Raw genomic sequence first — 22,409 nt, 5'->3', positions numbered from 1 at the left:
TTTCTCAACTTTCTCTCTCACTCCTCTGTTTCTCTCCCTTTCTCCGTCTCACTCCTGTTTCTCCACTTTCTCCGTCTCACTCCTGTTTCTCAACTTTCTCCGTCTCACTCCTCTGTTTCTCTCCTTTCTCCGTCTCACTCCTGTTTCTCTCCCTTTCTCCGTCTCACTCCTGTTTCTCCACTTTCTCCGGCTCACTCCTCTGTTTCTCTCCCTTTCTCCGTCTCACTCCTCTGTTTCTCTCCCTTTCTCCGTCTCACTCCTGTTTCTCTCCCTTTCTCCGTCTCACTCCTCTGTTTCTCTCCCTTTCTCCGGCTCACTCCTCTGTTTCTCTCCCTTTCTCCGTCTCACTCCTCTGTTTCTCTCCCTTTCTCCGTCTCTCCTCTGTTTCTCTCCCTTTCTCCGGCTCACTCCTCTGTTTCTCTCCCTTTCTCCGTCTCACTCCTGTTTCTCAACTTTCTCCGGCTCACTCCTCTGTTTCTCTCCCTTTCTCCGTCTCACTCCTGTTTCTCTCCCTTTCTCCGTCTCACTCCTCTGTTTCTCTCCCTTTCTCCGGCTCACTCCTCTTTTTCTCTCCTTTCTCCGTCTCACTCCTGTTTCTCAACTTTCTCCATCTCACTCCTCTGTTTCTCTCCCTTTCTCCGTCTCACTCCTGTTTCTCAACTTTCTCCGTCTCACTCCTCTGTTTCTCAACTTTCTCCGTCTCACTCCTCTGTTTCTCTCCTTTCTCCGTCTCACTCCTCTGTTTCTCAACTTTCTCCGTCTCACTCCTCTGTTTCTCTCCCTTTCTCCGTCTCACTCCTCTGTTTCTCTCCTTTCTCCGTCTCACTCCTCTGTTTCTCAACTTTCTCCGTCTCACTCCTGTTTCTCTCCCTTTCTCCGTCTCACTCCTCTGTTTCTCTCCCTTTCTCCGTCTCACTCCTCTGTTTCTCTCCCTTTCTCCGTCTCACTCCTCTGTTTCTCTCCCTTTCTCCGTCTCACTCCTCTGTATCTCTCCCTTTGTTTTCTCTACCTGTATCTCTATCTGTCTTTTTCTTTCTACCGTCTTTTCATGTGTAACTTGCCTCTAACTCTCTCATCTGTCTGCACTGTAGAGTCGCAATGTTTACCAGCTGGAATGCACAGACTTGATTGGCTGAGTAGTATCACGTGGGATGGCTTAACTTGCATGCAATTGGTCTGTGCGTTTCTCATCCGCTAAACCACTACCGTAAAGACTACAAAAGCTGCGCTGATTACAAATAGAAGCGCCCCGTCAGGTTTTAAATCATAACCTTCTGTTTTGGCTGTAGGTCCGGGTCCGTACGGGACGGCTTCTGGGTCCGGACCCGGACCGCGGTCCGCCTGTTAGTGACCTCTGCTCTATATGGTCAAGTCGGCCTAACATTTCTACAAGTCAACACTTTGAGTTTTCTCAATTCCTTGCAATAGTTGCTCTGACAGCAACACAGTGTTCAGCCCAACAATCAACTAGACAAGCATCTCTTTTAAGCAGGTTCCTCCCAGTCCAACAAAGATTTTCTGTACAAACTGTACTTCCAGTGTTCCAGTGATAGATATTCAATGTTGAGAGCATGGAGCAAACCAAACATTGTCCCAAATGCTCTGGCATATAGTTGCTCGAGCCTTCAAGCACCAGTGTCCCTCCAACACAGCAGACTTCCGTTCCAGGCTTTGTATGCTGCTTTAACAGCTCCAGAAGTCTGACAGTCATCCCATTGTTGCTTCACATAGCCCAGCTCAGGTTAAACAAAGAAAAGCTTGTCAATTGTTGATTCTACAATGTACTGTCCCTTTTAATGGCCCTGCGCCAGAATGTGAACTGGTTCTCAAGAACACCTTCAGGGAAGTAAAAACAAAATTTGGCACAAACATTCACTTGAACTCAAGGATGAACGTTTTAGATGTTGGTTGTTATAAGTCAAAGATCAAGGTCACTGTGACCTCACAAAACATATTTTTGGCCTCTTGAACTTGAGATCTCAAGATTGGCCTGATGAACTTATTTGGAGTTCAAAGGTCAAGGTCACTGTGACCTCATAAAACCCTTTTTTACCTTGTGAACGTCTTGTTTTATCAAGAGAATCCTTTTAAATTCACACAAATGTTCACTTAGAGTCCCAGATAAACTGATCAGTTTCTGCTGATCAAAGGCCAAGTGTAAAAACTGTAAAAACAATGTGGGTAGTCATAGTTCCTGGCACAAATCTGAGCTGACTACAGTCGCTGCTCTCTGCAAAGTGTCAGACTGGAATTGAATCCTTAACCAAATCAATTTAGTTTGAGACTATAACTAAATGAATTGAGATTGAATGTGGAGATGAAAGATGGACACCTGACTCTCTTAAAATCATAATATTTAAACCAAAAACAATAATATTTATGATTCCCACACATGATGCAGGAAAGGTCAAGAACACTTGAAGCTTTTCCTGTTCCCATTGGTTCTTAATGCTGTTGACATCCTCAGCTAGCTCGGTCAGCAGGGTGCTGATCGAGGACAGCCTCAAGTCGCTCGCAGATAAGTGTTTATTTTGCCACTTCATCATAATATTTAAGCCAAAAATAATATTTATGATTCCCACACATGATGCAGGGAAGGTCGAGTACATCCCAAAGCCTTGTAATGAAGTATTAACTTTACAGATGGTGTAGCTGATTAGTTTTAAAGAATAGAATCTGAGAAATCATCTTAAGTATGTTGGTTTGGTTTAAATGTGCTACTGATTGATCCTCCGGTGTAGGTGAAGATTCTCTCCCAGCTTCCTCCACAATGATTTAGTAACAGTTGTACTTAACCTGTGTATTTCTACTTAATTCTCCTCCATTACACTCATCTGGCAACAATAGCTATAGAGACTTGTAGTGGAAAAATGACTTAGTGTAGTGGAAAATAACTAAGTGTGGTGGAAACCTATTTTGTAGTTGAAGAGTAACCCTTTGCATACCTGTCTAAGACTTTTATGACCTGAAACGTTTATGACCTGAAACCTGTATGACCTTTCTATTACTTGTTGACTGTCCAAGAACCTAATGGAAACGTATGCAAATCAGTTTTCTGTATCTTGATTCCAATTCAAACTGCGCCTACATAACCAGTCTGAACTGGCTCTGACAAACAGCCTTAGTTCTCCTATATAAGATCCTTGCATTTGACTGTTCTCCATCTTCACTCTGAGATCCCTGTGACTCTCTGTGTTAATCCTTTCTGCAGAAAGCCCCTATTAAAATACACGTAGATAAATTTGGTGTTCCAGCCTCTTGTATTTTCATCACAGACTTTAAATCCAAAACAGCTTCATTTCTTTTATATGATTATTATGCGATATCTCGGTGGTTGCAGTCAGTAGTGACGCTCTACTGCTGTCCTCCATGTACCAGCAGCATGTTGGGTCCTGCTGTCACTGCTAATCTTTCTCAGGAAACAGAACACTGTCTTCTTAGTTAGTGCAGCGCCCTCCTGGAAAAACACAAGACAAAAAGGAGTATATTTCAATGAGGCAACCAAAAGAGAGTGTAGAGCGGGGACACTAGGACCCAGGCACAATTTGGCAAATCAAGGGAGAACATCTCAGCAGTTAAAAGGCCAATTGAGCACAGGTGTATGTCAGCATTCATTCCTGCTCCGGTGATCATGCCTGTGCACATGTCCTTGGTAAGCCAAACAAACTTTTGTTTTAATCAGAAAAGTCTGATTGTTGGGGTAATGTAGGGGTGCAAATGTGCCCTGAGGTATTGGAATTTTAATGTAAATATTGAATGTGTTGAGGTTTTACTATTTATATTGTTTCTTTTGTAAAGGGTCATAACGGTCCAGAACAAGTTGCAGTGCAGGTATGAAACTGCATTTTACCTTTAAAATGTTAGGCGATTAGACTGAAAATAACATGTGCTGTTTATTTTACAGGCAAAGTGCTGGTTGCTGTTTATTTTATGTTTATTTTATATTTCCTGTATTTTAAGCATAGTGTTGATCTGCCTTTTTGTCTCTTTTAGTGCTATAGCTGTTGTTGGCCCCCAGTCACAGGAGTGGCTGGTGCAGTGGAAGTTCACTTGTTGATTTGTGGTTTGCTGTGGCACTGGTGTGTTTTCTGTTGGGGAAAAAGGGTTTAATGTGTATAGTTTTTGTTACTCACGATAGCATACTTCCAGTGCACTAGCCTGCTGACTGGTGTGCCACACCACTATAGCAACTTTTAATTAACTTTTGAATAAACCAGCCTGTTATGGCACTTTGACCCACACTGACTGTTGGCTTTATCATTGAAGTTCACCTGTACTGACATTTAAGACTAAACAGGAGTCACAAGAGATCTAAACAAGTTGTTGAAATCTAATGAGCCAAAGCAAAATGATCATAGAAAAGAACTGGCAGGGCCTCAGGTTTTACTTGCTGCTGTTCTTCACTCTGTTTGTGAGCATCCTCTTTCTGGCTCTGTAGCTGTAAAGCCTGCGGGTCCCTCTTCAAGTTCTTCATTTTCACTTATCACCTCTTCCTGCTCCTGGAATTTCTCCTGCATGTCCTGGAGCTCTGTGGTTAATTCTTCTACTCCACTCCACTTCTCCTCTGACTTTTGAAGCCTTTTACTCTTTATCTTCTCATCGTCCAAGTCCTTCTGCAACTGCCTGATCTCATTTTTAGCGTGGAGGTATTCACCCTCTACTCTCAGTAGACTTCTGTGTTCCTGCATCATTTGAAGCTTTCCCTGTTCCCATTCGTTCTTCATGCAGTTGCCATCCTCAGCTAACTCTGTCAGCCCGGTGCTGAATGAGGACAGCCTCAAGTCGATCGCAGATGAGTCTTTATTTTTGCAGTCAATCTAAATGGACATAAATATATAAGTGTTTTTTAGCTAAACTGACAATCGGCTGATCTAAGATGGCATGCAGGCTAATAGGGAGTTCGTAAACCCTTTACTTAGACAGGGCTTGGTTGCGCAAAGCCTTAATTTCTACTTTATGCTGACATCTGAATTGCTGATGTCAAACCATTTACTTACCTTGTTTCATGGATTTAGATTTAGAAAATCAGTGAGTGAAAAAGTTGAGTTAAATCGTGTCCATAAAGTGACACTAAAGGTTGTTGCCGTTTTGTGTATTTTTCTTACTTTCACACAAATCCGATGGAAAGTGCAAAACTAATAACACGCTCTACTCTCAGTAGACTTCTGTGTTCCTGCATCATTTGAAGCTTTCCCTGATCCCATTGATTCTTCATGCAGTTGACATCCTCAGCTAACTCTGTCAGCTCGGTGCTGATTGAGGACAGCCTCAAGTCGATCGCAGATAAGACTTTATTTTGCCCCTTCATCTAAATAGACAGAAATTTATAAGTAGTGTTAGCTAAACTGACAATCCCACATTTACAGTGAATGCATTAAAAAAATGTCCATCAGTTGTCAAAATAAAACTAGCTAGAATAACAATGAATCTGTCCTGAGAGAAGGTAAACCCATGATGACAAAATCTAACATGGCTTCTTCCCCCTCCCATGACGGTTGAACAAAGGTGTACAGTATATGGTCTGAGGAAGCAGAGTAAATGTAGGTGTTTTGGGCCACTTCTATTTTCTTTTTTTTCAAGAGTGACATGGAGGCGAAATTCTCAAATGCCCTGAAAACCTGTTTTTAACTCATTTTAATCCTTTTTTACTATTAAATATTCAGTTAATCCACAAGTAATCATTCACTTATTTGGAACTGACAACTAGTTCAGCACAAAATGTTGCTCAGTAGAACACGTACCTCTGCCAAGGCCCAGCAGTCCCCTCACATTCATCAAGCAGCACAAAATTGCACACACTGTCAGTTCTCACCGAAAATATCTTAACATTTTATCTGTATTTCTGAAGCAAATAGCAGCAACAGTAATATTTACGTGTTAAGTGTTTGCATCTTGTCGTGGTCACATAACTTGTTAATCAGCTAATATCTCTCCTCTGTTCCTTTTTAATGTCTAGAGTCTCAGATCAATGCAGCAACCTCTCCAGTAACCCCCTCAACAGCAAATTGTAGCTTTAAGTTATGTCGGCATATGAGCCTTTTTCAATGTTCCCCTTTTGAAATTTCAGCACCTGCCCCTCTAAAAGTCTCTGCACGGCCCTGGTGGATAAATGCTTCACTTCCTGTGCAAACCATGCACTCATCACACATTAGGGTCCATGCCATCAAGTGTAGACCACAGGATAAAAATGTTATGTAAATCAAATTGTACATTACATTTCACTTACAATAAGTGCATTCAACCATGAGGGTACAAACCCAGAACAACAAGAATCAAGAAAGTACAATTTTCTTCAAGAAAGCCAAACTACAAAGTGCTATATTTAAGTGCTACTAAATTTTTAGTTTAAACTAAAGTTTTTTATTCAAGGTATAGTCAGAAGAGATGTGTTTTTAGTCTGCGGTGGAAGATGTGTAGACTTTCTGCTGTCCTGATGTCCATGGGGAGCTCATTCCACCATTTTAGGAGCCAGGACAGCAAACAGTCGTGATTTTGTTGGGTGGCTAGCTCGCAGTGAGGGAGCAACAAGCCGATTGGCAGATGCAGAGCGGAGTTAATGGGCTGGGGTGTAAGGTTTGACCATGTCCTGGATGTAGACTGGACCCGATCCTTTCGCAGCACGGTAGGGAAGTACCAATGTTTTGAAACGTATGCGGGCAACCACTGGTAATCATCATGTATCTACAGGAACGGGTTGTTGCAGTAATGTTGGCAGTTGACTATCGAGTGTCACACCCAAATGAGGCTTACTTGCTGTTGCCTGTAGGTGATGCTATCACTACATAAAGACTAATAGATCTGATCAGGTTGGATGAAGCGTGAGCAATTTGGTGCCTATTGGACAATGTGCAATGGAATTACAACAACTTAATTTCCATGCTGATCAGTAGGTGGCGCTATCACTATTACGAAGGATCAACCTTTGCTTCACCTCAATGTTTACATGGTTTGATGAAAAGTCACAATTCCGACTATGAAGGTCTTCTGAGCTCATTTAAACTGTACATTGTATTATATTTATTGTAAACCAGCCAGGAGCAGTGCATCAAAGTATAAAACATGTCACCTCCTGTTGCCAGCAGGTGGCGCTGTGACGATGAGTCAATATTGACATACGGATCTGGTCAGGGCAGGACTGTGAACATGTGAAAGAGATTTGAGGCTGATTGGACAATGCACAGAGGAGTTAAAATAAATCCCTCTTTTTTGGCGAATCATCCAACTTTGACAGCACAGCAGTCTTTTCATGTAAGCCACAGTGTGAAATGACACTCACTGAATTTAAAGTTGATCTGATGAAAGCTCGTTCCAATTCAACATGTGTAAATGGTCAAAAATGGCCGACTTCCTGTTTGATCTAGCATATCGATCCAAGAGAGTTTTTTGTTTGTAATGATATGACACATGTCACTACCGATTTTTATACATGTTGGTCAATCTTGGTGCCGGGGCTGCACTTTAGGGGTCACTATTCAGCTATTTTGCCACGCCCATTCCATAAAACCATATGAATGGCTTCTGGGGCTGTTGTTACACAAATGTAGTTTGAGGGAGATTGAACAAAGTACACTTAAGTTACAGCAAAAAGACGAGGAGGAGTACATCAAAGTGTAAGATTAATTTAAATTGTCAACTACCCAAACAATATACAGCATAAAATCTATACAGAGAAAAATGTTATATTTATTGACCAAAATCTAGGGTTGAGCTTGTTGGGCCTTTTTTCAGGGTTGTTTATAGAGAGTTGGGTAGATTTTGTGTGAAGAGAGGACATGGAGTACACATTACAGCAGTTTTTTCGACTTTAAACCACTAATATATCATCTTAGGGGTACCAATTTTTTTCTGTCCAGTCATAATACACGTGTATACCGAATTTCGAGAAGATTGGTTAAACCAGACGGAATTGCGTCATTTTAGGGGGCGCTGTTGAGCCATTTTGCCACGTCCCATTTCCAATTACTCCAGAATACATACATTTTCACCAGGCCTGACGCGCCCGCAAAGTTTGGTGAGTTTCGAGTATGATCCAAAACATAGACATTTTTAGGGGCTTGTTTCCAACACTGAGCGCTGCGTCCTAACACTGTACAACTCATTTGTTTTCTCAAATACGTTTCAAAGGAAATGGTGTGTTTGCCCAAAGACTGTTCACTGGAAACAAAATATGTTGTGGTATATATGTTGTACAATGCAACAACTTCTTAAGTTAACTGGAAATAACATAATGTTGCATGACACTGATGGGACCACATTTAGGTCAGCCAAAAAACTCAAACAAGCAACTTCGTGTGTGTGTGTGTGTGTGTGTGTGTGTGTGTGTGTGTGTGTGTGTGTGTGTGTGTGTGTGTGTGTGTGTGTGTGTGTGTGTGTGTGTGTGTGTGTGTGTGTGTGTGTGTGTGTGTGTGTGTGTGTGTGTGTGTGTGTGTGTGTGTGTGTGTGTGTGTGTGTGAGTGAACAAACTGAATAAGAATTTACAGATGAAGAGATACATTTCCATGTGGCTTTTGAATCTATCAATATCTTTTAATGAAATATGTCCATCATGCCTTATAATATATACTACTGCAACACTCACAAAGTAGTTAGAAGATTTGAATATTGCATTGTGAGTCGCAACCTAACAATGACTGCTTAACGTCTACTAAATGAACTCAATATTTTTCACAACCTAAAAGCCCTCAACAAATGGCATGCACTTTAATGCACAGAATCAGATAAACAGTAACGGGAAGCATTCTCGAGATGTAATCTCACGGGAGGAAACTTCTCACATTTCCTTTTTGCACAGTGTCATATGGGTTTATCTGTGTGTGCATGTTTGTTTGCACGCACTCTCGTGTTTAGGTTTCATACACGCTGGATAGATGAGGGAGTTTATCTGAACAAGCTCTGATGCCATTTGTTTTAGTGAAAGGACATTTTAACGATGGACTGAAACCTGAGCACAAACACACAAAGCAGTAAAGGAACATCCGAGTAGATCTATATATCATATCTTTCCATGTACAGAGAAGTCTTGCCATGGTTGAACTGCAACTTTGAGTGCTTTTCCATTATCCATAATATTAACTGTGTACATATGCACTACATGTAATACAGGTTCCCCTGGCTCAAAGTGCACTTGTTTTTAAATATTATGATATTGCAACAGATAATCTCTACACATGCTTGAACAATGTCAGCAACCAGGAAACCACAAGAGTTCTCAGTAAGCTGTTTGTTTGCTTCAGTGCTGCATGTGCTATGGTCCTATGCTTGACCTCCTATGTTAAACATTTCAGAGCCAACCTGACCTACTTACACATCCTAGTCTGCAGTGTGTCACCAGCTCTGTCAAAGCAACAAAAAACGAATATCTGAATTACAGTAGATTTCAGTGTAAACAGGTGTTTGACTATAGGCCTGCTTTAATCTCAGCTCCATATATTGTGATAAATTTAAAGCAAATTACCTAAAACTAAAATGTATTTTGCAGTCCAGGGAGGCAAACAGGGATGGAGTTTACAAACTTTCTAACAAATACTCATTATGAATCAACACAGTGGTATGTGTGTGTGTTGGCTCTGGATGAAGACACACAACACCTCACTTCCAAGGAAGGACTTGTGTTTCTGGAATTCAGAGAAGCAACTGGGCCCAGGTCAAAAATGCAGGGCCAGTAAACAAAAGTGAACATGTTTTCATACCCAAACGACAACATAGGTGATGTGATCTGTGAATGTGTAGACAAATCTTGGAATGTGCACATAGATATTTGGCTGACAAGGCTATATGTCCTACTCCAAGAGCTGGATGAAAAGACAGGTGATCAGTTACAACCTTTTTATAAGCAGTCTATGGTTACAACTCAGGTGGGCCAGGCATTTGACTCTTGTTTTACACCACATTTTTGACTTCAGGCTCTCAACACAACCTCCATTTGTTCTGTACCACCTGTAGATGCAGATGTGTATGGAGGTTGTCATGACGGGAGAATGACGGGTCTCCACTTCCTCCAGAAATTAAGCTAAAATATCCCTGATGCTACTGCTCAGAAAGAGTCTGAGCAGTAGCAGTCAATCATCTCAGCTGTCAATCATGAATTTTCGCCTTGTTTTTGTGGCATCAAATAGCTATTTAAAATATAACTTGCATAAACATTTGACGTGCAATTTGACTTTTTAGTTTGGTCCATGTTCCATTAACTTACATAGAGTAGGCAGGGTTGATCACCTATATTGGCTTCAATTTTGAGGAGCTGTCGTCCATCTTTATATACAGACTATGGTAATTACCCATATTTGAATTTGCATAGAGTTATTTGTTTTAGTTACTGATTAACTAGATGAACTATTTAGTTTATTGATTAACTATCTAACTAGTTAGTAAGACCTCAGTCACTATACAATCAGTAAATCATTATGTCACACAGAGAAACTAACATGCCTAAACTCTGTGCTTTGGGGATTTTGGAATTACTCAAATACAAAAAAAATCACCTTCAGCTTTCTGCCCCATTGTCCCTGCAATCATTTTTATTTTGCATTTGGTGCTCTACCGAGCTGATAGTGTAATAAGTGCTCACACAGAGTCTGTGTTGTTGACACACACTGAGAGCCACTTGAATGTTGCCTTTACCAGAGTATATAACCACTAAATGAGTCACAGATGAATTATCCTGCCCTCCCACCACTAAGGCCTTTCATCGGCGAAAATGACTTTGCCATTTCCACTGAAGTAACCACATCATTTACAAACTGTATACTGCATTCATTAGCAGCACATGGAGGAAATGATGTTGGATCCTCTGTTAGAAGCGACTGCATTGGTTTACCCATGCATCTTTATGTCCCTTTGTTTTATCGTCTCATGCCATCTGATCTTACATCGCTCGTCCTTCACTTTCCAGTGAAGGACGGAGCAGCTACTGTCCCGGCAACAAACCCTCGGGGAGATCGTGTGTGTCGTGACATTCCCTCCCCCCATAAAAAAATTAAATAAATGACGCCTGACATGTAATAATTCTTATTCACACGTTGTCTCATTGAGTTTCAAGAAGTAAGCCACTGGTCTCTCACAACCATCCTCCCCTGCTTGAAACAAATCGGCTCCCACATCGCAGGCATCCACTGCAAGCTGAAATGGCAGACGGAAATCTGGAGCTCTAATCACTGGAGGACTAGACAACATGGCTTTGACCTGAGCGAGTGAAGATGAAGCCTTCGTCACCATCAAGGTCATCTACAACTTTGTCTCCTATCGACACCAACCCAAATGGCTTGGCTGGACCAAACCTGTCAATAAAGTTTGGGCACTGACTCTTCTTATGGCCCAAATTGTGACAACAATGGCACTGGATCTCCATCCTATGCATGGTACTGTGACCTGAGGGTGGAAAAGAACCCCCTTCCCGAGACGGGCATGATTGGAAACGAGGGTTCATTTCTGCAACTAGAGGGCGACATGCCCCATGATCACCTGGCCTCCCTTTGTGGGTGGTCTTCCCCCTGCTTCTCTTCAAGGGGCCTTCTCCTCCCAATCAGTCCCCCAGATTGGCCGTGGGCCACCTTGTAGCAATCAGCCTATTCTGCTGGTCGCATCACGTTCATTTAGATAGTCCTCCATCTCCCTTGGGACACTGACTTTAAACAGTTCCAGTAGCAGTAAGTCTTTCAGTTTAACATTGTCAAAAGCACTACAGGAATTAACCCACCGATCGAATGCAACCTCCTGTTTTCGTCACAAATCCAAATAAGATATACCCTGCTGCCGTCTTAAGTCATGGAATGAGCAGTCTGAGCAGTCTAGATCTCGGCCTGTCTCAATCACTTGATGATAAGGACACCCCTCCCTTTTTCAAAACTTCCCTGGCATGTATGACTAGGTAACCGATCCCCCTAGCCTGACAGCCATGCCAAACAGCCAATCAGGAGACTGTGTGACTGTGTGTGACACTACTAAAACTCAACAGATTACTCAACAAGGACAATAAGAAAATGGTGGGTGGCTGTAAAAGTTTTGTTTTAATGTCAGGGACATTATTGGTATGTTTTTGTGAACTTAGTTATTGTCAAGTACCAGGGGTATGACGTCTGGGTTATGGGATGTGATAGATCTCCTCTTCACTCTAATTTCAGCTCTGGGATGTGTATTTTATTTTACTTTACAATCTATCCTCACGATGTGGCCAAGTGGTACACCAACGGCCTGCCAAAGTCCCTTCACACTTACTATATGAATATCTGTCCCGAATTCCCCATATTTTTGTTTTGTTTTGTTTCTCTTAACTCGCAGCATCAGCATCTTTGAAATCCATTGAAGGAAACATTGTTTGGAGGATTGGGTTTATTTAAATTTTCCTATTAAACAATCCAAACATCTTCTTGGGCCAGTGGTATAATTTATATTATTGCTGTGGAAAAAGAGACTAAAACCACTCTCATATGACATATGACTCCAATATTTACTGTTCACTACTTACTGGGCAACTCCCATTTTTATCATCAACTATAAATGGTCGGGCAAATAGATCCATAGACCTGGAACACCTGCACTGGGCAAACATTTAAAACCACAATGATCAGCAGATCCCTTTTACACTTCACGTAATCAGTGCCAAGAAAAGTGCTTTACGCATCAGTGCCAAGAAAAGATTCTTAATGTAATTTACACTGGTCGCTCATGGACTAACACTAAATTATACACGTGTTGGGCTCATAAAGATGTTACTAATAAAGATTGTAAAGTACCATGCATCTCTACTGCATTGCTCCTTAATGATTTGTCCTGGCTCAACATTGAAACCTGTTTGAAACGCACCTTACCAGAATAATGTAAGATCAAAAATGAGTGGGTGGAGTCCTGCTCAGGGGAAAAATGGAACCGATTTCCCAGTAGCCCAAGGGGAGGGGGGCCCTTAAAAAGCCCAAATGAGTAAAATAAATAATGAATAGTATTAATTTAATTCAGTACTTAATGAAAATGGCTGAATAAATCTATTGATTGACTGAAGTTTGTATCCAAAAATAGTGGAGGCTTCCTGAAGTCACCTGTCTCACCCCTGCAAACAAATGGTTTAGTCCTTGCTGCTCGTTTCTTCTATAATCATAAGAAAAGTGAGTGGCTGACTACTCGAGAAGTGGTGTCTAATCAGGACAGCAAACGTAAAGTGAGGGAATCAGAAAAGAAAATAAAAATAAAGGAAAGAGAAAGAAAACTACCAGAGGGCAGACACTGCTGACAGATGTCTTTCCAAAGAAGGGTGAGTCAAACAATGAACCAGTTTATTACATCACACTGGCTGTGTGTGTGTCGCAGATTCGCAGTTGTATGATGTTCATGTAGCTGAGGGGTTTAATTTGCCTTTACTGAGAGCTAATGGTAAAATAAGAACGTGGACTTGAACCAGGACGACATGTCTTTTATTTTTCTGCACACAGTCAAGTCTCGGTCCCATACAGCTGCACTGCCAATGATGACAGGAAACACAAATTCACTGACCAACCTTTCACAATAAGGCAACTAAATAAAATAGCTTACATTCAAACTTGGTGATGTCCTACAGCGAGTTTATACAGAGGGTTTATCTTGTAAATTGCCATTAATGTGTCGGGGTGTGAGTGAGTGAGTGAGTGAGTGAGTGAGTGAGTGAGTGAGTGAGTGAGTGAGTGAGTGAGTGAGTGAGTGTGTGTGTGTGTGTGTGTGTGTGTGTGTGTGTGTGTGTGTGTGTGTGTGTGTGTGTGTGTGTGTGTGTGTGTGTGTGTGTGTGTAACTTTGTGTGTAACTTTATAGAGATCTATTTGGGGGTGTTGCGATTGTCTGTCTTTTGGTTTTAGTTAGGTGTATTTTACATGTTTTATTACACGTTTTGTATCACCAGTTCATCAAACATAACCTGATTTTATGTTTAAAAAAATATGAACACCAGGGATGAAAATACAACAGAATATCAAAGTATGAGAAGGGGAAAATGTGGGGGAAATCAAGCCAGTAGGTCTGTTGGTGCCTAAAAAATTGAGGACTAGGATGCATTTAGGAAAATGTATTAATGGAAAAGAATCAGTGAGAGCAGCAAAGTAACAAGAGCAGAACTTAAAAGTTTTTCCCGTAGTTGTGTGGTTTTTGTTGTCAGTGATGTCTGATGATGTTGTTGTGCTACATAGAAAGAGCGTTCCTACTCTGAATAAGCATCCAAACAACAGCTGAGGGTTGTGAAGAGGCAGCCACCTGCTGCAGTGTCCTCCCACCACTGCTGCAGCATCTGGCAGAGAAGTCAGAGAGGCGGAGGAGATTCGATCTGAGGCAGCAGAGACGATCGACTGACCTGACAGCAGACAGGACCTCAGCGGTAAGAAAAACTTGTTTTTTCTTTTGTTCAGGGGAAGACAGAGACGTTAAAGTAAAGCATGTAACTGTAATGTTTTGAGTAGTCTTTCACTGTTTGAGCAATGTAAATGCTTTCATTACTATAGATCAGTGGTCACCAACCTTTTCAAGCCCAAGATCACTTTTTAATTTCCGAATGTAAGCCGAGATCTGCCACCCTGATAGCTTCCAAAAAACCCACTTAGGAGGGTCATATTTATTCGTTTTTGCAATTTCTGTTAAAGGCTGAATGTACAAGCATAAATATACACAAAGAAAGGCAGTTGTGCAACTTTATCTATTCAATGCACAATATTCACATAAATATCAATTCATATTTACAGCATCTGTTCAGTGCACAATATTTAGCTTCAGTTCAACAATATGTTCTGCAGAGGAGCTGCTACTGTAGCACAATGTTTTTACATAGGCTTTGCCTTGAATATGGCCATAAATATGACTATTTCCTTGTATGAAAGTAGTTCTGTGTACTCAAATAAATACCAGTACTATACAGTATGCATCTTCTGCTCCTACAAATATTTCACAGTAAAAAACACTTTATAAACAAAAGAATGGATTCCATCAACAGAAATGCCGGACTTCTTTTATTTTGAAACGCATACAGAAAGTGGTTTTAATATTTTAAAATGCATGTTTGTGACATAATTTCAACAGGTGAACATTAAAACTCAGGTAAAAGATAATTGTCTCTGTTTATTCTTCAGTGAAACACAATGTTTGTCTGTCTATGACACAAATGTATTTACAACACTTCCCGAACCCGTTTCAAAGTGAAAGCACTCCAACGTTTCACTTTATGAATCCATTCATTTGTTCTATCGGGGCTTTGATTGTTATCGACAGACCGGAAGATGCACGTCTTCATTCCGTAGTGTCCTGGTGTTTAGTTTAGTACATAAACCAACTTGTTTTGAAGACAACTCTGCCGTGTGAACAACAGAAAACCGACACACAGCTGATAGATCGGGATCGACGGGTTGGCGACCACGGATTATATTGGATGGTGCGTGTTTATTCAGTTGCACAGAAAGGTTCACAATAAGGTGCAGGAGATCCCATTAAGCTGGATCTATTTTTTTATCATGACGGCAATAAAAATGTTCTAAATATTACCTTTGCATTGTCAATTGAGGCTACAGACATGTGATGTTCTTATTTAGATGATGGAATAAAGAATTGGATCAGTCCCAGTCACTGTCAGTTGCAACTCCAGCTGAATTCATCTTGTTAAATGCATGGAAAAAAACATTAGAAAAGCTGAATCTTTATCATGGAACCAGATAAGATCTAAAGTGTTTCTCAACATCAGTTTCCTGCCACATGTCAACACTCTGCAAGTTTCTGTGTTTTGCAGCATCATTTCTTTTATTTCTGTCCCAGCAGGAAGAGGTGTAACCACAAATGGAGCCGCAAAGCCTGACCAACAGCACGGGGGGCAACTCCACCAACTGCTCGTCCATAGATGACTTCCGCAACCAGGTTTACTCCATATCCTACACCATCATCACTTTGCTGGGCCTCACTGGGAACGGCTTAGCCCTGGTGGTGCTGATCAAAACGAACCGCCAAAGTTCCCCCTTCCACGTCTACATGATTAACCTGGTTGTGGCTGATCTGCTGTGTGTGATGACGCTGCCACTGCGAATTATCTACTATGTCAGAAAGGGCCACTGGAGCATGGGGAATTTCCTCTGTGTCTTCAGCTCCTATGCTCTCTATGTAAACCTCTACTGCAGCATCTACTTCATGGTCGCCATGTCGTTCACGCGTTTCCTGGCCATTGTCTATCCTGTGAAGAACCTGCAGCTGATGACAGTGAACCGTGCTCGCCAGGTGTGTGTTGGCATCTGGGTGTTTATCTGTCTTTTATCGTCTCCCTTCCTCATGTCAGGTCAATATGTAGACTCGAACACAAATACAACCAAGTGCTTCGATGCTCCGCCGGGTAAAATCGGTGATAAACTCAAAGTGCTGAACTATTTGTCCCTGGTGATAGGCTTTGTCCTGCCATTACTGGTGATCCTGCTCTGCTATGCCGGCATAATCCACACCCTACTGTCTCGCTCCCAACTGTCTCGCACCCTCTCTGCTCAACAACAGCAGCGGGCCATGGGCACCAAAGCCATTCGAATGATTGTCATCGTCTTGTTGACATTCACGATCAGCTTCATGCCTTACCACGTGCTGCGCACTGTCTTCCTGTCCCGGGATCACTCCAACTGCTCGGAGAGGATTCAAATGCAGAAGTCTGTCGTGGTGACACTCTGCCTGGCTGCTGCCAACACGTGTTTTGACCCACTGCTGTATTATTTCTCTGGAGAGGGTTTTCGCAGCCGCTTTTTCTCCTGTGCTACTCGGTCACAGCCCCAGAATCTGAAAGAAACCACCCGAAAGTCAATTAATTCACAACAGACAGGAGGTCGTCAGACATCAATGTCGGGATATGTTACAGGACAGAGTTCAGGATGACCTGTTGCCTCATTAGTCCTCAGGGAAAGAGTCAAGAGGAACAGATGTAAGATAACGTAAGACAGAAAGAGATTTAACAAATTTTACTTCGTCAGCTCATGAACAGAGTATTTATACATTTCACTTACAAGTCTCAGGAGACTGAGAATAATGTTCTAAAGAGGAGAGATTGTTAGATAATTATTATTATTATTATTATTATTATTATTATTATTATTATTATTATTATTAGGATACTTACCAGTATTCTAATGTCACTATTGTTAAATGACAATTGACGTAAACAGTTTATCAATGTATGTAATGTATCTTGGATTATGTTGTAATATTTCTTTTTATTTGGATTGCCTTTGCCTTGAATGGGTGGTTAGAACTTTTTTCCTACTTCTTCTTACATCATCTTTATTTTTATAAGTTTTATTTGTGGCATTGTTAACATTGTTTCTACCACAGCTGTATTTTTTATCATCAGTGTTTGTTATTGTGTTCATGTCACTGTTTTTCACTGCCTTATCTATTTAACCATCCATCCATACCACTTATCCTTTGAGGGTCCTTTGAGGATCCCTTGGCAAGTTATTTGTAATTTCCCTTTTTATTTTATGAGGGTTAATATAATTCCTCATGCTTGTTATGTTTACTTTTAACTAAATGGGATTGTTTTGTTTTGTGCTGCTGATTTTTGTTCACTCTGTATTATTAACATTATATAACAAACCTTTTATGTAAAGTAACAAGCTGGAGGAAAGTGTTGGGTGCATGTACTCTACAGGAATAGTTCAGAAAAAATTGTTAATTTGCTTTCTTTGCCATATTTAGATGTGTAATTGATACATATCACTCAGTAATATGAATATGAAGTGGCAGCCAGTGGCTGTTTAGCTTAGCACAATGATTTTAAAGAAGTTAAAATCCTTAAATAGCATGTTGTTTATCTAGCCCTATTCTGTATATAAAGTCAGACCAACTGTTTCCACTTATTGTTCCATGTTAAGCTAATTGACTGCTGACAGAAGCGTCATATTCATGTGAGTGGTAACAATCTTCTCATCTTACTGTATGTAAAAAAAGTTTAACTGCTGTGTTTCTCTGAACTGATCTTTATAATGACTGCCTTAATATGTAATGAAATATATGTTAGTTCCTTATATTAGGTCTGTATATTAAAAGCTGCAACTTCATTCAATATTTCTTTATATATGCTGACAATTATGTTTTATAGAGCAAAACACAACAAAATTGAAGCCATTGAAGCATTTAGCTGCTCGTTTGCCGCAAAATCTGAAAAATAGAATAGTTACCAGATTTTGAAGTTAAAGTTGGAGGGCTTCATGTAAATTATCTTTGCTGCATTTTTTCTTATCAGACGAATATATGGCTTTAAAATCCCTCATCAAGATCAATAAAGTCCGTAGCCAGAAAGGCTTCTTTTCTGAACAACTCGATTCTTCACACATTAGCTGGAGCTGCATTTCTAAGTCATTTTGATAATGCTGCCATCTCCTGGTACATTGGATTATCACAACACCATTAAAATACATTGACAAGGGTAAAGGTCCATCCTCAAACATATCTCAAAAAGCTTAACAAGTTAATGGTAATAATTTATCAAGTATAGGGTACCAAAATACCAATTATTTCTCAATGCTACTGACAATCATAACAATTTACATGAGGTAGCTTTACATTTTAATACATTACCTTTATGATTCAACTGTCATATGAGCAAAAAAAACTAAAACTTTTTACAGTGAAGCTGCAGAGTGGAAAAACACAGCATGAATAAAATCAGCTTTCAGAAATGGAAACAGTCAGTTCAGTCTGACTGTATGATGAGTTTTACACTTTGTCCACTGAGTGTCACACCAGCACATATTTATAATAGCAGCTTCCTTAAATGATTCAGCACTGATCATTTTCTCCAATGCTGCTCGCGTCTCTATTTCTCAACGAGCTGCTTATTTGATTCCTCGAAGTTGTGGTGAACATTCAGCAACTGAGTTTATGCTGAATGTATAAGATATACAATAGTTTTCAAAGATATGACCTGAAGCTATAAAACATTTGCAGAAAAAGACGTCAACTTGCCCTCGCCTTTCTGTATGTCACAACATTCAGACCCACAGTTAGCTTCCAGGTTAATTAGAAATACAAAATAACAGTGAGAAGAGAGGTCAACCCTGCCAGTTGGAACATAGAAGGCCACTGTATTACCACTTCATAAACAGATAATATCAAGCACATGATCGTCTCCCTCCTCCGTTTGCACAAGAACATCTTTGTTTGGAGCTGCAAAGCAGGGCTATCTTAGAGATGGGAATTTGTGGTCGCAGTGTTAGTGTACCTCATGGCGGACATACTCTCCATAAAGGAAGTAAGGAAAGTCCCTGCTGAATTCCCACTCGTTTGTTTTTAAAAAGGTTATAGACAACAGTGCTTCCCATTGCATCGAAGGAAAACCACTGATATTAAAATACTTTCATTCCTCTCTGCTCCACAATCTCACTTCCTTCTGAGATTTGGTTTTGGCATTGATCAGTTTTTGGGAAACATCAAGGATAGATCTTTTTTGCCTTCGGGGTGAACAGGTTGACCTTTGCAACATGTGTAAATGCCATGTGAGTTAAGAAACAGCAAGAAACATCTCAGAAAGAGTCGCTTTCATTGAAGCCATTCAGCCTTTCTATCATCTTTTATATCCACACTGTGGCCTATATACGTTGACAGCTGACTTCTTTGTCTTAGACATTTCAGATTTCCTTTATATGTGGATAACACATATAAATAAGCCTGTTTCTGTCAATACTGTCTTATTATACGTTAATTTTTCTTTTTAACTTTTAGTCTTGTAGTATGAGTCAAGCCTGTAAGACCTTTGTTCCTACATTACCAACAGTGCCACTTTACAGTCTCTTTCATTTCATTTGATTGATTAACAGCTTTGTTTTTCTGCTAGCTAGCTGGAATTGACTTAGTCTTGTATCTTGAAAGCTGAAGAGGACATCATACAAGAGCATGCTATGTTCTATTAATATTAATAAATTGACTTTGACATGCAACATGACAAATTTCCTTTTATGTTACTTATTACAATACATAAGTTTCACTGATTCCAGCCATTTTGGCCATGTGGTGTCCCCACAACGAGCTGCTGACATTTTATCACCTAATAAAGTAGATTTAGCGTAGAGAATATAAAATATAATATTCACTTTCTTGCTCTGCTTTGATCTCCACCAACTCCTGAGGGAAATATGCAGCGCTTTACCTTAAATGCACCACTGTGTTCACTAGGAAGCTGTTAACTTTATCATTGCTCTCTAATGCTGTGACGTATACTGTTGGTTTAAAGCTTTTCCATACTGAAAACAGCTGTGTACGACTGCTGGAGACGGCACTTGTGAGAGGTTAAACAACAATAATAAACTTACAGACCTTAAAACCCAAACTACATGAATGGCAAAGCAATGGTCTGATAACCTAAATTATTTTAGGTTATCAACATTTTAAGAACGTGAAAGAAAAATTCCAGGATCTACCCCTTGATCCAAAATTAAAAAGGCCCAGACCCCCTCCCTCCACTGAATTTTGTGGAATTCAGGTTAGAAGTTTTTGCATAATCCTGCTGACAAATAAACCAACAAACTAAAAACAAACATAACCTTCGTGGAGGTTATAACCTGTGAGATGTTTAAAAAGGTTCTGATGGACAATCCTCCATCAGTTACCTCACTATATACTTTACCACAACTATTACTACTACTTCTACATTACTACAATACACTATATATATTACTATAATCATATTGATTGTAGCAGCTTTAAACATGGAAACTATTCAAGTCTCCAGTTGCTCTCATGAATTACTTGAGTTGCCACTTCTTCCCAAATGGAAAAAAGAGCTACAGGAGGAAATAGCTGATAATTGTCCATTTCTTCATGCTCGTCGCAGTCAAGCTCCACAACAAATCTGATATTTGATGCAGCCTGAAACTGTCTGGTATATGAAACCGTGAAGTGCAACATTAGATCTTGTGTCTGTTTCATTTAGTATCCCTAGGTAAAAAACTATGCGTGCCCGTGCACATCATGTGACAACATTTTTGAATATGGCCATTCGACCCACATCAAAGGCCCCATGCAGATTGCATTTTCTTTACTTGCAGAGTTCCGAGGGGAAAGGTGAAGCTGCGGGGGTTATGGTTGTTGTTGAGGCCAGGTTAGATGAAAGTGAGGCAGGCCAACAGCGCACAGATGAGTTAATACCAGTCTGAAATCTGAAGCCAAGCTATGTCAAGCTGTGAGTCGGACATTTGTCGATCAGTCGTCCGTTCCACTTTGAAAACACACAATAACTCTCCCCGAACAGCCTACTGTTTCAAATCATGTGCTACCTAACATACCAACTCCCTGCTGCTTTAACCCTGAACTTGCTCACCCTGCAGACGAGGGACCTCTCCTATAGAGCCCTAACACAGAGCTTGTGAACTGTGCAACAGGGTCCACTACCTTGATTGCGTATTCTCCTGAAAGTATTTTGGCCATCGGTGTATTTTTGTCTGCGCTGTGACGCACACACAGAGAAAGGCTCTTCAGTTTGCCTAACTTTTGAAATGTTATCGCCACATCACTTCTCCAAGTTATATAAAGCCTTCTGGCATTTGTAAAAAAAAAAAATAGAATGCTGCTTTTTACAGGACATATAAACAAGAGTGCTTTGATTCAAAATCATTGAACTCTCAAAAACGAGGATTAGGTTTTGTTCTTATAATAAAAAACGATGCTGCATTTTCCAATCCCTACAGATAGAAATGTATTTATGTTCTGGTGGTTGAAGAAAGAAACTGCTATCAACATACAGTACATATGTTATAGTTACATTTTTTTCTCTGCACAGAAAAAATTATATCTGTCCCATCCCTCGCTGCGTTTACTCAGATATTTTTCATAAAACAATGTGGTCTTTCAAATTAATTTAAGCTGTTAATGTGCTGCCTCCTGTGGTTACAATGCAGCTGTTCATAACGGCAGCCATAAAATTGTCATTCCTCTCCTCCAACATCTTGCCAGGGGTGTTACGTACGAGAGCTTTTCTTCTTTTCTGAGCGAAACGAACAAGACTTCTCTAGAGAGTTTATGTAAAAATATAAGTGAGCAAAGAAAGCTGTAAAGAATGTCGGCAGCACCACCCATATACTCCAACGAGTCTGAATCTCGTGCAGCGTGTCCGAACACAAAGACCTGAAAACTGCTCAAAGACCGGGAGAGTCTCTGAGGTGCACATGTTGTTCCTTCACGATTTATCCACCCATGCAAAGTAATGTAATCTAAATGAGTTTCATCTTAGTCCACAGCTGGGGTTTCTATCTTTCCATGATACTAGATGCACAGTAGGAGAGGAGATAAACACCAAAACGGCAAATGGACATATTGCAGAAACTTTAGTTTGGGAATAACTATCCCAAAAAGTTAGTCTTTCTCTGACAACAGAGGCAGAAAAACTTGTAAATCAATGAGTTGAAAAAAAGAGGATTTAGAGGTTTATTGAAGCAGTGAGCGGGGAAATTGAA

The 22,409-nt window shown here is 40.4% G+C and overlaps 1 protein-coding gene and 1 long non-coding RNA gene across 3 annotated transcripts; both read left to right on the top strand.

Annotated features, from left to right (window-relative positions):
- Positions 1–3,421: 3,421 nt before the first annotated feature.
- Positions 3,422–4,213, top strand: LOC124852094. The gene is made up of 3 exons (XR_007032841.1): positions 3,422–3,652; positions 3,799–3,831; positions 3,994–4,213. It is a non-coding gene; the product is annotated as an uncharacterized LOC124852094 (long non-coding RNA).
- An 8,891-nt stretch (positions 4,214–13,104) lies between these two features.
- Positions 13,105–18,020, top strand: cysltr1 (cysteinyl leukotriene receptor 1). 2 transcript variants are annotated; one of them, XM_035160558.2, is made up of 3 exons: positions 13,105–13,243; positions 14,145–14,329; positions 15,754–18,020. In XM_035160558.2, the coding sequence occupies exon 3, from the start codon at positions 15,772–15,774 to the stop codon at positions 16,837–16,839; it is 1,068 nt and encodes a 355-aa protein (XP_035016449.1). In that variant the 5' UTR covers positions 13,105–13,243; positions 14,145–14,329; positions 15,754–15,771; the 3' UTR covers positions 16,840–18,020. The 2 variants fall into 2 exon arrangements, with proteins under 2 accessions (XP_035016449.1, XP_035016450.1); XM_035160559.2 differs by having other exon boundaries at positions 15,751–18,020.
- Positions 18,021–22,409: the final 4,389 nt, after the last annotated feature.

The sequence above is a fragment of the Hippoglossus stenolepis genome, chromosome 7 (assembly GCF_022539355.2).
Source record: "Hippoglossus stenolepis isolate QCI-W04-F060 chromosome 7, HSTE1.2, whole genome shotgun sequence".
NCBI lineage: Eukaryota > Metazoa > Chordata > Actinopteri > Pleuronectiformes > Pleuronectidae > Hippoglossus > Hippoglossus stenolepis.
Note: the sequence above shows the minus strand (reverse complement) of the source record. Positions and strands in the feature narration are given on the sequence as shown.